Source organism: Oryzias latipes, chromosome 1 (genome assembly GCF_002234675.1).
Source record: "Oryzias latipes chromosome 1, ASM223467v1".
In the NCBI taxonomy this organism is placed as follows: Eukaryota; Metazoa; Chordata; class Actinopteri; order Beloniformes; family Adrianichthyidae; genus Oryzias; species Oryzias latipes.
In genome coordinates this window covers 21,818,947-21,836,245 of record NC_019859.2, presented here as the reverse complement: position 1 = coordinate 21,836,245, position 17,299 = coordinate 21,818,947, and the positions used below count along the sequence as shown (strand labels likewise).

Genomic DNA, 17,299 nt, shown 5'->3' with positions numbered 1-17,299 from the left:
CATTTTTATGGTTTTCTTTTGTAGGAAATTAGCAAATAAAATGCTCTATTAAATAAAGAAAGATGCTTGTAGGGGAGACATTTTGAGGATGGATGTAGGCACCACATAGCCATTAAACAAAGGCTGAATTACCTTTAATAGCAAGCAGCCTCACAGAACTCATATTAAAACCTCAACTTTCTTTTTAAAATATTGAGAAATAAACATCAAATTGCAGACATATAAGGAAAGTGGATGCTGAGAATGAGTTCCTGAGAGAACAGACAACAATATAGGGGGAAAGCAATGACAAGGATCTTTGCAAAAATAAAAAGAAACAAAGAAAAGCAAAATATGATGTGCGGAGGAGGACAATGACAAACAAGTGGCTGCTGTGGTATCTGGAAACTCAATTTAAGAAAAGAGCTATGACAGAGAGCAGATTTAACAAGACAAAAGGGTCAAAACGTCAAATAAAAAAACTGAAACTGTTTAAAAAAAAAAAAAAAGCTACACAGAAGACAGAAAAAAAACTGTTACACAGGATGACAATAACAAGATCTCCTGATTAAATTCATTGAAGTAAGCATTACATTTGACCTTTTATTCTTTAGAAATTAGCCTTCTATTTTATTTTATTGTTGACATTGTTTGATTTTCAACAAATCATCATTTTTGTCATGTGTATAACCTTTTTTACTCTCCTTGCTTCTCTCCTTAACTGACTAAGTCTATACTTTGAGCACTGCAGCTTTCTCCTAAAACTGTAATCTTTCTTACAGCCGAGAGTTGTCCTAGTTACCCTACAAAGTTACCCTACAAACTGGTGCAATAGTGGGAGGCTTTGAGCTCCTTCCACCAAATACAATCACTGCCTTCTTTGGGCAAATTGAAGTTGCTGATTAAAAAAGTGGAAAACTTGTAAAACCTGAGGTAAAAGGTTCAAAAACACTACAGGTAATATCAAGCGGCAGCAATTAAATCTCCATTTTTTTTTCTCTGTGGGCACATTGCTGTTCACCTGCTAAAGTAAAGAGGGACAATGATGTGTACGAGGAGAAAAAGCTAGAAGAGCAGACCAAAGGAGACTTTAGATTAAAAAAGCAGACACTAGACTACTACACACTTCTCCATGTCCACACCTTTAATGCCATCTTCAAATAAGAAGTTGTTGTTCATCACCTTGAGGTGCACAGTGTTTTTGTAAAAAAAAAAATTACAAGAAAGGATGAAATACAACTTTAGACTCTTTATATTTAATGCAAGTGACAAAATGTCCCTGGCTGACTGACCCTCAGCTCTCCATGAGCTTAACTATCCTCTTTAAAAAGAATAAGTCAGTGTTGCTTCAAACGCGTTTTAATAATAAAGACATGGGCCTAAAAAGTTTGATTGCAGACTTTAGGTATATTTTTTAAACATGAATGTGAAACGGGGCAACATTTACAGAAAAAATGAGGCCTTATACACTAAAATAATGGTTCACATTCACACACACATTGTCTGAGGAGGACATTTACTCCTGTTACACGCAAATTAGAATAAAGGGTGGGAAAAATTGGGTTTCAAAACTGATATTTTTTTTATTCTATTTTGTGTTTTTGTCCAACTAGATGTTGTGGCAAGACATCTGGAAAGAAAGGCGCTGGTTCTAAACGAAAATGATAACATTTACAATGAGTTTTGAGAAATAAGGAAAAATTTAGTTACTAACAACATGAATTAATAAAAATATCACATTCGCTTAGAGAAACTGCATTCTTTTCATGAAAAATGTTTTCTTTCTTTAAGCTTTGGCGCAATCTCATTAAGAAAGAGCTCACTCATTTACAGGTACGCTGGGTTACTAGCTATTCACTCCACACGCCACTCATCAGTTTGTCCCCATTCTGAACCAAAAACTTACTTCCTTCACAGTCAATCACAATCAAATACTTCCTTTAAATTGAAATAAAAATATCGATTTTTTTATCCACATTCCAGACGTTTTGGCCGGCCCACCTCAGTGCTGTTCTCCTGGCTCTTCGCTTTGGTGTGGTCCTCAACCACCATCAGCGTTTAGGCTCTGGGGTTTTTTCACCATGGTCCGAGGTCATCCAATGCATAAGAGATGTGTCAGGCCCAGAGCCTAACTACCAAAGACTATGGACTTATTTCACAACTTTTTGTTTCACTAATAATCTTTCAATTATTTTACCAAGATCTCTCCTAATTTAAAAATTTTACAGATTCAATTTAGAGGATGTATGGATATTGTGAGAAAGTAAACATGTGTTTGAACATCAATAGATTTTTCTGAATGCAGATGCACATGTGATAAATATGGAGATATCCAATAAGGAAGAACAGTAAACTCCAATTACACAGGCTAGTTGCAACAGAAGTTGAGGGATGGAGGTTGTTTAGAAGGGGAGAGTCTGATTTTGCGAGTAGGTGAAGGAAGCAGCTTTGATCTTTCTTTGAAGGGAAGAAAGAAAAGTTGGTAATTGAGTCTGCGCTCCTTTTTTCCCCCTCATCCACATTCTTCCTTTTTATTTTCTTTCATCACGTAGAAAGTGTAGATCTACTATCAAACAAGTGATTTTTAAAACAAGAGCGTGTATCTCAACAAAAAAGGGCAAATCTTTCAATTTTTCAGAAAACCAACTTTAGGGGTTAAATAGTTTACTGTAAAGTCCAGGCTGTAGAGCGTACCTGATTACAAGCCGCAACCTTTACATTTTTAAAAGGTTAACTATTTTATACACACATAAGCCGCACTTGTATATTAGCCACATACGCTCACGTTTAAACAGGTTGTTGCATTTGTTCTGCACGTCTCCAAAAGTCTCAGACAAAGAGAAGCAAATTGCAAATTGCAAATTGCAGATTGCATATTGCATATTCTCTTGCACCATAGCCAATTTTATTGAACACACAAACAGCCAAACAGCATGGATGTGACTTTTTCTCACAGCCACCTCAGTCATGGTGAGGAACTTTACACCCACAATTTCTCACTTCCCATGAGTCTTAGGGGCTGAAGGCGGGGCTAACCCCCGGGTCACCACACTGTGTTGTAGATTAAGGATGTGAATGTGCTGAAACCGCACGCGCGTGTGTAAGAAGCAGTGCGCGTGCAGCGAGTGAGAGCAAGAGCAGTGAAAGTATGTTGGGGGGGGGGGTTATGTTTGTTATACAGAGTGAAAGAGAATTGTAATAAAAGAAGGTTTCCCCCAGGAGAAAGATGAATGATTCTTTATTAACCCACTCTGGAGGCTCTGGGGGTCCGAACGGGGAATGAAGAACAAAAGGAAGATCTTTCCTTTCTTTCCTCTCCGCCTTTGGGAAAGAAAGAAAAAAAGTAATCGCAGGAAAGGTTCAACACTTGATATATTTACAAAGAAAGATGGTACACAGAAAGAGTTTTCAAAGTTTTAATAATATAGCCGAGCTTTTCCTTCCAAACAGTGCCTGTGACACGGCAGTAACACGGCAGCAATATGGTAGTAACAGGGCTGGTTTAAAACACATGAACGTAAAAGTCACTGAGAGCTTTCTTCATCTTCCTCCTGTGCACTGAATCCATGGAAGTCTTCCTCCTCAGTGTCGGATTGGAATAGTGTCAGACATTCTTCGCCACACACTCTCTCAGTCTCTCCTTCGTTGTCGTTGTCAGAGTCACTCTGAGGCAAATTCACTTCTGAGCTTGCACTGTCCTCTCCGTCATACAGCTGACCAGCTTTTCCAAACTCGTTGGTGATGGTGGATTTTTTCACACTGCTTTTAACAATTGCTTTTAACTTGAAAGCTGTGTCATATTGTAGTGGCGGTCATGTGCACATAGGGTCTAATAGCAGCAAGGGATTGTGGGGTGCGGCCAAAATAGGGCTGAGCATGGGTGTTTTTTTTGTTGCACCATGAGTGAGAGGTCTAAGAGCAGAAGTGACATCAATGCTGTTTGGCTGCTTGTGGGTGTGTCAAAATAAATGGGCTTGATGCTGAAAATAAGAGTATGAATTCAGCGTCACCCATTACCTCCTCTTGAGGCAGTTCAGAGTCAAGAGATGTATGGTTCATGGATAGTTGTCAATTGCAGTCAGTTATATGAGTGACAGCTCGGACGACAGCTTGAACCATCTGCTATTCTTTTGAATTTCCCGTGAGTATCTGATCGTTCTATTCATTCTAGAAGTGGGAATTTACATTAAACTTGCATTCCCCCTGTCTCACGCTTACCTTTTCTGTTCGAGCACCCCCTAGCAGTCGTTAGAAACAATGCATATATTAGCCGCATCCTTGAAAAAGCCGCAGGGTTGAAAGCATTTGACAAAAATAGCGGCTTATAATCCGGAAATTACGGTATTTAAAAAAATATCAAATTTAATTAGAGTGCTTTAAATTGACTGTATAGAACAAGTCAACAAAATGAAAGCCACACAGGAGCACTTGGCAGCAATAAATAAGCTAAAGAAAACAAGTCCAACTGAATATAGATCCATTTAATCCTGCACTTACTATTGTTAGTTTCTTGTGTTTTTCCAATTACATTTGTCAGCGTGGTTTTAGTAAAGAAACTGATTTTCCCTCAATAACAATTCTTGCAATAAAAACAAAATTTTTATATTGAATAAAATTCTCTGTCCTGAACAGAAACAGGACCACAGGCAAGAGAAGTGGAAGAGCATCCTTTAGAAAAAAAGAGATTCCCACTAAAACTAGACTCCAAGAGCACTAGACATCTGCCACCACTGGCTGAAAAGACAGAAAAAAACACAAATCCAAAAAGAAACACAAAAACACTCAAACACTGTTCATATTTAACAGTGAAATTTAGAATTTTGAAAGAATATTTAACAGCTTAAGACACTTTTATGGACTTTAAATACATGATTTTTAAATAAGTGGGATTCTCCATGAATTGGTTTCGTCACATTTTCACACACTTTTATAATTCAGGCATCACGTTACCTGCAAAAGATCATTTAGATTTGTAGGTTTATACTGTAAAGTGTTCCCTCCTTTATTGTATGTACCATTTCTCCCAAGGCAAAAACTGGGAAAAATGTTTTTGTGGGTATTTAAGAGTGGCCTAAAATTTCAAAATGGTGGTGTCAGCTCCAAATGTGCTTCATTTGAAGAGTCAAATTATAGAGAACTCCAGAGTTAAGGCAATGAAAAAAAAAAAAGCTGTCAACAAATAGGGGGCCAGCGTACAATAGTGTGGTATCAAACAGTCAAAATTCCATGTCTTTATGTTTTGCCTTCAAAGGAGTAGTATTGATGAAAACCAGCAATATGACTGACAGGAGCATAAAATTATATTTTTATCATTTGAAGTTTGAAATCCTGTTTAACTGTTTGCAGTTAGAAAGACTTGGTGTTGCAAAATGGAGCAGGTGCAGGTTATTAAAGGACAAAAAGATGATGGACAGGAAGACCTGAAAGTATGAAAAACATGACAAAAAGTGTCCATTAGCCGCTCAGTGTGGCAAGCACAGGTCAGACTTTGACCGCTAACGATAAGCTTTAATGGCAGCAAAGGCTGTCGATAATGACTATAGAAAGACATGAACCCAACCCATTAACTTGCTTGGGTTCATGTGGGAGAACTGTGATCATTTGGAACAGCCAAGACCCCAGTGTGACAAGGGAGAACACCGAAAGAAGAAAAAAAAAGAAAAACGCAGTGGGATCAGGGAGATATATAGCATGAGAAGGATGAGGGCGGACTGTGCAAATGATCTTTTCCCCAGAGTGACAGACACAGTTGTAGAAATAGAGGGGAAAGCAAAATGCCAGCCGCCGATGCCAGCCGCCTCTTTTCTCTCTGTCAGTGTGTCTAACAACTTCTCTCTAGAGATCTCCATTATTTTATCTCATCTGAATCTCTTGTTCCCTGCTGCCTATTGTCCTTCCCATCCTCCCCATCATCTTCATGTCAGCTTTTTGTTGCTTTTAAAAGTACTATTAAATCAATCTTTTTCAACTTAAACAAGGAGGCACAGCTAAAGGAGTGAGTTATTTGTGAACATGCAGGCTTTGGCAGCTAAAAGGCACCCCTGCAAAGATTTTGTAGAGAATCTAGAAGTTTAAATGAACTCTATTGGATTTCTTATTTAGTAAATGAGAAACACCGTGTAGGAGACAGAAAGAAAGTAGGAGTGATGTAGAGAACGGCGGACAGGAGAAAAATTGTAAAGAGCTGGAGTACAACAAAGCAAAATTAGAACAACAGCGAGAAACCGAAAAGATAAATTAAACAAAATGGAATGGTAAAAAGAAGGGCTTTTAGAGAACTTCAAAGGCAAATCAATAGTAATGATAGGGAAAGGGGGTAAATCGTACTCTTAAACTCCTGCAGGCGGAGGTATCCAGGCATGTTTGCAGGTGAGATTCAGAACATAAAAGAGTACACAACTGTGAGGTCTGAGTTCTGATTGACAGTAGCAGGTGGCTGAGGAGACACAGCTATGAGAAGGTGTGTAAATGTGCTTTTCACACTCTCATTCAAACTGAAAAAAAGCATACAATAAATTAAGAGTAAAGAGAATTCATAAATGAGGGCACTAAGTAATATATACTGTATGTCAAAAGCGTCACAGCACTACCATGTTAATTGGTTACAAACTCTTATTTCTTTGTTTAAAAATAAAGTTTCAAGCTGTTCCAAAAAGCCCTGAAATTAAATAATAAAGCAGCTCATTATAATGCAAGACTGGAGGCCCCATTGAATTACCCTGTTGTGCACAGCACCTTTATGGTGCAGCATTTAACACCTTACCTAACCCCTATTAGCATTTTTAAAGAAAAGAAAAAAGGTACGTAAATCTCGCAACTTTTGCAACACATCTCTGCTCCAGACAGACAGAGGAGATAAATTATGATAATGATAAGATGTGAATCTAAATGTTGTAGCAGCCAATATAAACACCATTGAGTGTGACAAGAATAGGAAGTGAAGGAACAGAAGAGCCATCTGTAATACAAGGGCTAGGTCTAAAAAGACAGATGAATCAACACCACATCGGATTTTTTTATTATATCGATGAATCAATCTTACTTTAAAGTAATGCCTTGTGTTACAAACGGATGTTTGTATTTAGTTTTTATGGTTAGAATGTACATATATAACCCTTTAACACTAGAGCTGTTGCCGGCAACAGAAAGAGAAACCCTCAAGTTTTGTAACTCTGACCGTTTGCACAAATAACATAATTGTAACAGATTCTTTACTACTACCTTTACTAGAGTAAAGTGTAGGATGTGAGCTTTTCTGAGCTTTAAGAATCCTTTGGAATTACACTTTTGTGCAAACAGTCAAAGAGTTACGATAATTTAAAGAGTGCTAATCCACAGCTATGTGCAGTAAAGTATTAGCAATTATGTGAAAAGTGTTTTTATTTTATTTCGGTATTTAGGTTTATTTAGGTTTTTTTTATAATTCCACAGTATGAGTTTTGAACATACTTGTTGAGAGATAAATAAACTTTTATTTCAATTGCATTTAGTCATACATTGAATTGTGAACCTGCAAATAGAATTTTTATTTTCAATCTATTCCCAGCTGCTGACTCTGTAATCTGGTTCTGGGAGAGTATCACATGGTCAGATTAGAATCTAATCTATAGTTTTAGAGGATTCCCTCAGATTACAGCTTGTTTAACTGTTATATCTGTCAGCTTCCCAGCAGTTTTGACATGTTTGCTCAAGCATGTGTGATATTTTAGTGGCTTCGGATCTTAGAGTTTTAAGCCTTTTAGACAAATCTGTGCAGAGACCTTGAGAGCAGAAGGCTGAGCACACACACCTGTCTCTGTGCTTACAAGCAAACACACACTATCCACCCAGAACGGAGTATATTAATAGAGTTGTCATATATGTGTCTGGAGGGTTCGCAGTTAGCTAACTCATGCCACATGGAGACCATATACACAGCAGAGAGAGAAGAGGTTGAAAGGCAAGATTATGAGAAGGCAAAGAAAAAGAGAGGTAAAGGGGAAAAAAAAACTGTTTTTCTTTTTCAATGTTTTTTGCAGGGTATTAAAAAAATAAATGGATAGGAGACGGTGATAATTTGCTGAACTCTCCAGGGAAAACTGTATGTATGTGAGAGGGAAGAGAGTGTTTTTGCGTGTCACTGCACTCATTAAAGCCGCATGCTGACAGCTAAGTGTCATTGTCAGAGTGCACTCGCCTTAGAATGCCAATATAAAACCACAAGCCAAGACATGCCACAAGCTGAAGACACACCGAGGGGTTCAGATCCAAGCCTCAACAGAAGGCAGACACAGGCAACTGGAAGCAGAGAGAAGTGCCGGGTTTTAAATATGCATCTCTCCATGCGGTTGCCAAATCTTCCATCTAGCTTTTCCATCTTTCCAAACTAAAGGTGGGAGCAGATGGAGAGACATGAAGGAGAATTGGGGGTTAAGACTAAGAAACACTTTGAGAGATAGCAGCTGAAACTCTCTAGAGAGCTTCATGACTATTTATTGTTTGACTTTCATGTTGGTAAAGGCTTTTTAAGACCCACTCCAATAAAAATCATGTTTTGGATGTTTTTATGTTCTTGAGGCGAAAAAGCAAAGCAAAGCATAGGAGTGAGATAAGCAGTAACTTCTTAAATCATCACCATAATTAAGAATGACCAACCTTTCACATGCCTTATCTAGTAGCTGCAGATGAAATGCTCCACACACATCTGCAATTTTTTGCTAGTCACACTCTAAGAGCAAGTTAAACATTACAGCATTTTCACAACAGCATGTACGTACATCTAACTAGAGAAAAGATGGTTATATGTGAATTTTGCCTGAGTATCTGTGTAGAAATAAATAGAAAGGCAGTTTGGAGGATTATCTATTTCTTTGAAGCTCGAGTCATGAAAGGAAACAGCAAACAGAGTTAAAGATCTATGAGTGTCAAAACTCAATTCCTTGAAATCTACTTTTAACGTGATCTTAATGCCTCGAGGAAATCCTCACGCTAATTAAAAATGGCACCTCTTCACTTTCTGATGCACAGGTTGCAGAGGAGGATAAAAGAATTTTAGAGAAACAACTACAAACAAAAAAAGAGGTAACCCCTGATGATGAAAAATTGAGAAGAACAGAGACTGGAGGAAAACTGCAAAGATTAGGGTTTGAAATTACATGCAGTTATCCTTCTGCACTGGTAACAGCCTTTGTGCTCTGGCTCTGGCTTTCTTAGCCCCAGGCTGCCTTCTGAACTGCTATAGAACATGCACTTCCTATCCAGGTGTGTTTGCACAGGAGCCCAGAGGCACTAGTGGCTCGGCTAAGAAGCTGCCAGTTCATAGACTCGATGCTTATGGTTAGAGTCAAAAGAGTCAACAACAAAAAAAAAAAAAAAAAGAAAAATTAAAAGTTTTTATGAGAAATCCAGAATGGAGGGACAGAAACAAGAGCACATCAAATTATTGGTGAGCCTTCCTTAGCTTAGAGGTGAACATAGGAAGGCAATGAGAGGTTTATTTGTTATCAGAAAATACAAGAACATAGCCAACACAATAATTGGTAGCTAATATTATAGCATAAATATAATTTCTAATTAAAGGGAAAGACAATTAAAACAAATAGAGGACATTAAACAAATAGACAAAAACACTAGGTAGTTCCTCTTTTGAGCCACTAGACATTTATTTTGCCATTTTTACTGTTAAAGACCAAGTCCACTGGTGTTTTCCAACATGTTCTTGAAGCGTATTAAAACTGCCTTACTGAGTATTTCCTTATGCAAATCACAGTGAATCAAGAGCAGATTAAAAAAAAAAGCAGTATGAAAAAGCTCTCAGCTGTGATGCAGAAATGGACAGGCCAAAGTCTCCCTGCTCTGCTCCATTCTGATGCATCCAATTGCAGACAAATAGATCCATTATTGTCAGCATCTTCCTCGTCTGAGCTGGCATCTGCCTTAAAACTGTACGGCTGGATAACTCTGATATTTCTCGCCATTTTAGTTGCCCCGCTAATGTTAGCTTGGGTTTGTGAGGGGCTGGAAGTTAGCGGGGAGGAGTGTAGACAAAGGGGTGATGGGAAATCAGCAGAGGCTTAATTCAATGCCAACAGTCCCGTAGTGTCTAATGAACTCCTGCCATTTTGCACAAACTTTGTCCCAGAAAACGGTCTTATCATAATTAAAAGACAACTGGGAAGGCTTTTAGAATAGATCAAAATATAATTGGAATGTGACTTTAAAGTCCAGGTCAGGAAAGAGTTTATAAAGAGGCAGAAGTGCCTCTGAGATAATAGCTAAAACAGGACATCCCAAAAATGAGTTTTTGGTGCTTTAATTAATAGCAGAATTTGCTCAGTAGCTAAGAAAATACTATGCCTATTAAACGTTTTTTGCAACCTACAAAGGCAGAGACGTAAAGGCATTTAACTATAAAGGTCACCTTTGGAATATGTCCAAGTAATCCCGCTACAAGATGTTGGGTGAAGCATTTGATCAATACCTTTTAAATTTAAATATATATTCCACTTTTAACCCCGTTTTCCATATTTAGCTACACTTTATATTAGATATAACATAAGACCCCTACAATATTAATATGAAAAGTTTTAAACAATGGATGAAGTAAGAGATTTTAAACTAAGACTTTAATTCAAGTTGATTTCTATCTGAAAAAATAATAGTTCTGCGAAACAGGAGAAAAGGAAGACATGGTAATTCCTCTTTGACTATACAAAGACAATCTTAAAACACCTGGATAGAAAGCAGATTTACAACATTTCCACCAATACATTCTCTGGAGCAAGGAAGCTATGCTAAACATTTGTAGATCTTACAATGATATAAAAGATAAAAAGTGAACCTTTGAGCTTCTGCTTCTTTTTATGCCCATATTGTCACAGTTATGCCTGTAATAACTGGTATGTCCTATGTAAGATTTTCCTTTCACTGTGTAATGATGATACAAAGGCAGGAGATGATGAGAAAATGAGCACCAAAGCGATCTCAGTACTCTACTGTCAGAACAGCTGGGGGCGATGCTGTCGGTTGCTGCTGTTACAAATCCTGCTAGTGTTCGCCTTTCCCATTTCAAAATTCCTCACCTTCCCTCCGATATCTGTTTGTGATGTCTTCTGCAAGTTGAAGTTTTCAACAGATTGCGAGTAACTGTCATCGCTGCCCGCCTTCTTGCAATGCTGGATGTGGCGTTTCCATATGAGCAGGGATGTCACCCTGATCAACCACAGCAATGCGATGTTCTGCACTCATTACTCGCAGAAAGAAAACAACATCCATGCTGCATGGCTTAGTGAACCCAAAGATTTGGAAGAGAAGAGAAATAAGAAGAAGCGGTGGACTTTCAAGCACACCTGTGTGCTGTTTATAAGAATAAATCAAAGGTTATATTCAGACAAAATCCTGGATGTGGAAACCCAGTTTTCACACCGCTTTAATGCCAAACACCTGCTGGTGGTGTTCTGGGTTTCCTTTGCATCTTGTTCACATAATAGTCCTAAGTGCACTGTGCTGTGCAGAGCACATCACATGGAAGGGGAGCTGGACACGTATGTGCAGCTTTCACCATACAATGATATAATATGATCACCAGAACTGTCAAGTTAAAGTCCGTTTGTGACAAAGACTTTCACATCCAATTTGTATCCCAACTATTCCAATAAATCTTAGATTTATTAAAAAATGTCAAATCAATCAAGATGACGATGGTGTTTGACTTGACCAGCTCAGGTTCTGCTGATTCTAGCCAAGGCATGGAAGCTATGCAACATCACAGAAAAATCAATAGCACCGTGACTGTCTGGGAACTGGTTAGCTTAGGAGTTCTTAGCTCTGACCTATACCCAGGACCCCAAGGTCAGCTGCACTTTTTTTTTTGTTTATGCAAACAGACGGAAAAGAGGAGGCAGAGTTAAAGAGCAGGCAAGATAATGAAAATGCAAATAGGTTCTTTACCTGTTGACCCGCGGTTTTTCTTGGCAACTGTCCGTCAGCCAGAGAAAATGAGATGGAAAAAAAGAACAAACGAGTCAGAGAGAGGAGTAAGAGTAGGTTTTTAGAGAATGGTGTGAAACATAGGGGATAAAGTTTGCCATGCTTTCTTGGAGAGCTGTAAATAGACATGTTTGTCAAAAACACATGAAAGTAAAGTTCAATAAACATAGACGGTTTAATAGCAGCGGCTCAAAGGCATCTCAGAGTTTGGGGAGAAAACAGATAAGGAGACTCCTTTGCTGAGAAACCTAAGACACAGAAAGCAAGACAGAGAAATGAATGATGGGCGATGCGACAGCAAAGAAGTGGGGATGCTATGTTATCACAGAGTCCACAGGAAGGCAAACAGTTTGCAGCCCATCCATCAGCTGCCACAAACCAAAATTTACCTCTCATTCATTCATCCCTTTTCCCCGTTTGCGGTTCCATATGTGTTTGTCATAAGTCTGGAAGATGGCAAGACTGTAGCCCGTGAGAAAAAGGCTAGTGATGACATTCCACTGACAAAAAAAGTCCACAATCACACGTACCAACAATAATACTCCATTCCTTCACACTTCTTTTAAGGCAACCAACCATTTACTCAGGTCTGGTTCCTGGGAAATGTTAGCGCATTTATCTTTCAATGTGCTATTTGTGTCTTTGCTAAACAATATTTTAGATGAGTCCTTAGTTTTGAGTTCATAGAAATCCTAAGTATTGGTATATAAGAAGTGATGCAAAAACAGGAAGAGGTCATCAAGTAAACAAAAAAGACACTTCTGGGAAATTAGTAGTAATTTTACTGCTTTAGGAGAAGATTTAAGATATGATTTGTGTTGTAACTTTATTTTACAGATTTTAGCGAACACTTATATAACACACAAGGGTAAGTAAAAGTGAGGTAGGTGAGACGCAGGTGTGTTGTATGGATTTTTCGTTTTTTGACCCCTAAAATCCTGCGCACTGTGCAAGGAACTCGTTAGTGCTGTTCACGTGAGGCTCCTTTCAGGTTCTGCAGCATCCTCTGTACGTCATAAGTACATGCAGTAGCCTTTAAAGTACTTCACATATGAACCATTTTTAAGGTGGCAGCATGAGCCTTAAGGAAACTGCAATACAAGCTTGTACTACCTTTAAGACGAGGCCGCTCCTGTCTACAACCCTCCACAGGCCCGGACAATCCCAAACCCTGCAGAATCTGTACTGATCAACCCCCATACAGGTGCAAGCAACTGAGGCTTTAAACAGACTGAAGTAAATTCCTAGTCTTAAAATAATAATGTGTTTGGAATTATTTCCATACAAATGCAACATTGATATAGCTCTTTACACTTCCTTGGCGCCTTCATTCATTACTCGGTTAAAGCTCTGTTGGCAAGCTTCAGGTCTAGCTGGGAATCATCCTAAAAGCTTGGCTCACCTTTCCTTTGGAAGCTTCTCCAACTCTCACTGGCATGATCATTCAAAACTGCACAATAGGACAGGAAGCTTCATTGCACTGGTAGTTTTCAAGTCTCTTCAGCCAGCAGTGTTCAACTCAAGTCCTCATTCTGATGAGAGCACTTCAAGGCTTCCAGAGTTTTTCTTGTCTTTCTCTGTTTGCTCCTCGGTTTTCTTCACATTAGTGTGCGCCTAAAATAACAACTTTACATCAGCCTTACAGTATGAGCAGTCTGGATACGTTCACCTTGACCAGCAGTGCTAACTTAGAAAAACAACCCAGAAAGATACAATTTAAAAGATAGAAAAATAGAATTTGCTACAATAATCCATGTGTTTTTGCATATGCGATTCTTTATGCTTTGTTTATACTATTTGACTAGATTAAGGTAACTTTAGACAAACATTTTGTGCTACATCTTATGGATTTTAGCAAAGAGTGTTTTTATGGCTGTAAGCTGCAAATGAAATTCATGCTACACTGGTATTTGCCCTTTAAGGTTGCAGAATGAAAACTAAAAAACAAACCAATGTTTTCTATTTTTTGTTGGTAACAAGCCTCACATGAAAATATTTCAATAATAAAAAACATTAAAAATATTTATCAACAATCCCAAAAAGGCTCCCTAAGTAGCGTTGCTGTCGACTAGTACTTTTGCTTAGTATTTCCCATTGAAGGATTCTAAAGAGGTCAACGAATACACACAAACACACAGAAACAGAAACACACAGGATATGATCTGCAGGGGGGTGTATTCTGTGAATGCATTCAAATGATGTGTCATTCTGACTCATCGTCAGCTTCTAACAGGAGCAGAGAAACAAAGGGAATACAGGGGACAACAGAGAGACTGAAGATGTATGTGTGTGTAGCGTTTGTGTGTTTTAGACTACAAAAAAGTATCTGGCAAACTCTAAGTTAAATGTATGTTTTTTTTGGAAGAATTTTCCAAGGTTTGAACTGGCTTCACTTGGAGGATCGGTGCTGTTTAGCCCCAGCTGTCAATACAGCAGGTCAACACTAATTAACACATTTGATGATGTTTAAAATTCAGTTTGACATAATGAAAAATGTTTTCACTTGTCTCAATTTCATCTAACGTTTCGAGATTTGTTTTTATAAATTATAAATATTGTTTTTTTGTAACCTGAAGGACTAACAGACCAGCAGGCCACTGTTTCCTCTCTGTGTGTGTTTGTCATTGTTGCATATATGTTTCTGTGTCTAACAGCAAACACAGCATTTGTGTGTTTGGTCCGATTTTTAATATAACTACCTTTATGCATTATCGGTCGCTTTGTGTAAACACTGCTAATACTTTGTGGCAGTCTACCTGTACCGACTGACTCCCTGGCTGACCTGTGCAGGTGCTGACCTTTCAGTCCCCAGCTGCAGTTCACCCATCTCTGCACCACCCAAAGACCCTGCATGACTCACCCCTCCCCAGACATCAGCAAAACGCACACACACATCCATGCAGTCCTTCCATCTTCATGCAGTCAGAAACTCCTCACTTGTGGAAAAAATCTATCTGCCTTCTTAGATTCTTTTTCTTCCCTCCATCCATCCACATCTACTTTCAATGTCTGGGAACTAAAGAATACTTTTTTAGCAACACAGAGTTTTTTTTCTTTTCTTTTTTTTTTCTAAACCCTGACTTCACCCTCCAAAACTCTTATCATTCCAATTTACCCTGTCAATCTCACTCTTCCTTCTCTTTGTTATTTTTTTCCTGTTCTCAAATACACGCGCACAAAGACACAGACACACATCTATTTGAAATTCATATCAGCAGCTATACAAATGGAACTCTCCAATTTCCAATACTGACACATTTACAGAGAGACTAATGGATCCATATACAGACACGCACAGTCTAGTAAAATAACGAGCCGTCTGAAGAGTTGACCTCCAACTTTGTTGAGATTCCTCAAAGACCAAGATGCTAAAACTTTGTGATATGTTTATTTCCCATTTTAATTCCCACAGATGTTTTTTTACTTACAGTCCCCCTCCCATGAAAATCGTGTGTTTTGAGTTTTTGACGTGTACGTGTGGCATCTTTCCTATGAAAGGGAAAAATTGCTGCATTCCCTGTACGCATTTTAAGTGCGTCCAAGGATGGATTTTCGCGTTTGGTGAGAAGGCAGATTAACCTGTAATCCTAAACCTAACCCTTCCTCTGGGTCCACGCAGCCAACAAAAAAGTTCAGCACTGGCAGGGTCTGGTACACACACTTTTTAAATTAGGTAGAATGTTAAATCAGTTATGATGGGTTACCTGTACCCACAACAAACTTTTACTTTTGCCCATAACCAATGTTCAAAAATATTCTCCAGGTGTGCATCCGAGCGTGAGTGTCTGGTACTGGAAAGAACCGGCGATCTGTTTAGGGTGTACCCCGCCTTCAGTGGCTGTGCTGGCTCCAGCAGCCCTGTGACCCCAAATGGGATTCAGCGGCTTCAGAAGGTGGATGGATGGGCAAACCATGTAAAAACATCAGAAATATATTCATTTGCCTAATGGCTTAGTCACACCTGCACTTATGGCTTGATACAGTCTGGCTAAAAATGGGCAAACCTGTATGCTCCTTGCTCACCTCATACAGGTTCACTAAGTTTTTGCTTACACCTAGCCACAAGGCCAATGTTGCTTTCATATAGGTGTGTGTCTGAGTCTTTGTGTGCATGTATTTGAGAGCAGAAAAAAAACAGCAAAGAGACGGAAGAGTGAGATTGACAGGGTAAATTGGATTAAGAGTTTTGAAGGATGAAGTCATAATTTTTATTAAAAAACTCCAAATGTTTTACTAATAAGTAGAGTGTGGCATAAGGGCACAAAGGGATTGTGTCATCCATACGTCATTAATGCATGCAACTACTACATTAGCCTTTGGAATAGTTCACGATACACACCTTTGCTGCCCTTAAGATGCGCATGGAACCAGCTACTCCTTTTTACGACCCTCCACAAGCTCCAACAACCCAAAAGATCCACAGCAGCAGGACAGGTCAACCCCCATACTGTAAGGATTCTGGGCTTTAGTTTTTTTTCTTGTTTTTTTTTCTGTAATGTCCTCGGTTTTGAGTTGTTCCCCTATCAGTCACCTCATATTCATGTTGATCATCCACAGTTGTTTTCATTTCTGTCAATTACCCTGAGTGTATTTAAGTGTCTGGTTTTCAGTTTTACCTTGTCCCGTCATCTGCTCTGTCATTCAGTTGTGTCGCCTTTTTGTCTTCAAATTTATTAAATTTTTGAATTTCCTAAACCACCAAGTTCCTGACAAGTATGGCATATTCACTAGATGTGTGAGGCCCCACTAGATGTGTGAATGCCCTGGACCCCAAAAAACAATCTTCTGATAGAGTGGGATTACTAAGCAGTCATGCCACTTTTCCTAAACAGGCACAATGTGATCGCAAAGTGTCACATCTGCTAATGCAAACACAATACATCTTAGATGATAAGAGAGATCACTCCAGACAACAGTAGCTGCTATTGTAAAGCGATGGGAATGCAGAGCCATTTACCACTGCAATAAAATACAATGCAGAGTACATGTTACATCCTTGTAGGCCTGCACAATATACTGCAAATTTATCGTTATCGCAAGATCAGGCTGTGCAATGTGCATATCGCAAAAGACAGCAAACATTGCAATAAATGGTTGCCTTAAATGTGCTAAAACAATCTTATGGCAACTTGAATTATTTAACGAATCAAATAAATCCCTTTATTTATTTGACCAATCAGATGGAGCCCTTTTATGTTAGATGTTCCCCTCCTATGTTGACGAGGTTCATTTGGAGTATAATTCTTAAACTGTTGCAATGAAATGGAAATGATGTTTTTGGTTGTTTTGCTATTTGTTTATATACCGCAAATTATATCGTTATCGCAATATTGATCACTCATATCGCAAGTTT

The 17,299-nt window shown here is 38.6% G+C and overlaps 1 protein-coding gene across 2 annotated transcripts in view; it reads right to left on the bottom strand.

Moving 5' to 3' along the window:
• The window catches only part of sdk1 (sidekick cell adhesion molecule 1), a 306,103-nt gene that overhangs the window by 107,312 nt on the left and 181,492 nt on the right, over positions 1 to 17,299 (bottom strand). Inside the window, exon 6 of one of the 2 annotated variants that reach the window (XM_020704342.2) lies at positions 11,908 to 11,934. The exons of the other annotated variant lie outside the window; for it this stretch is intronic. Coding sequence (XP_020560001.2) covers positions 11,908 to 11,934 — 27 coding nt within the window. The remainder of the gene's footprint in view (positions 1 to 11,907; positions 11,935 to 17,299) is intronic. 2 annotated transcript variants of the gene reach the window in all.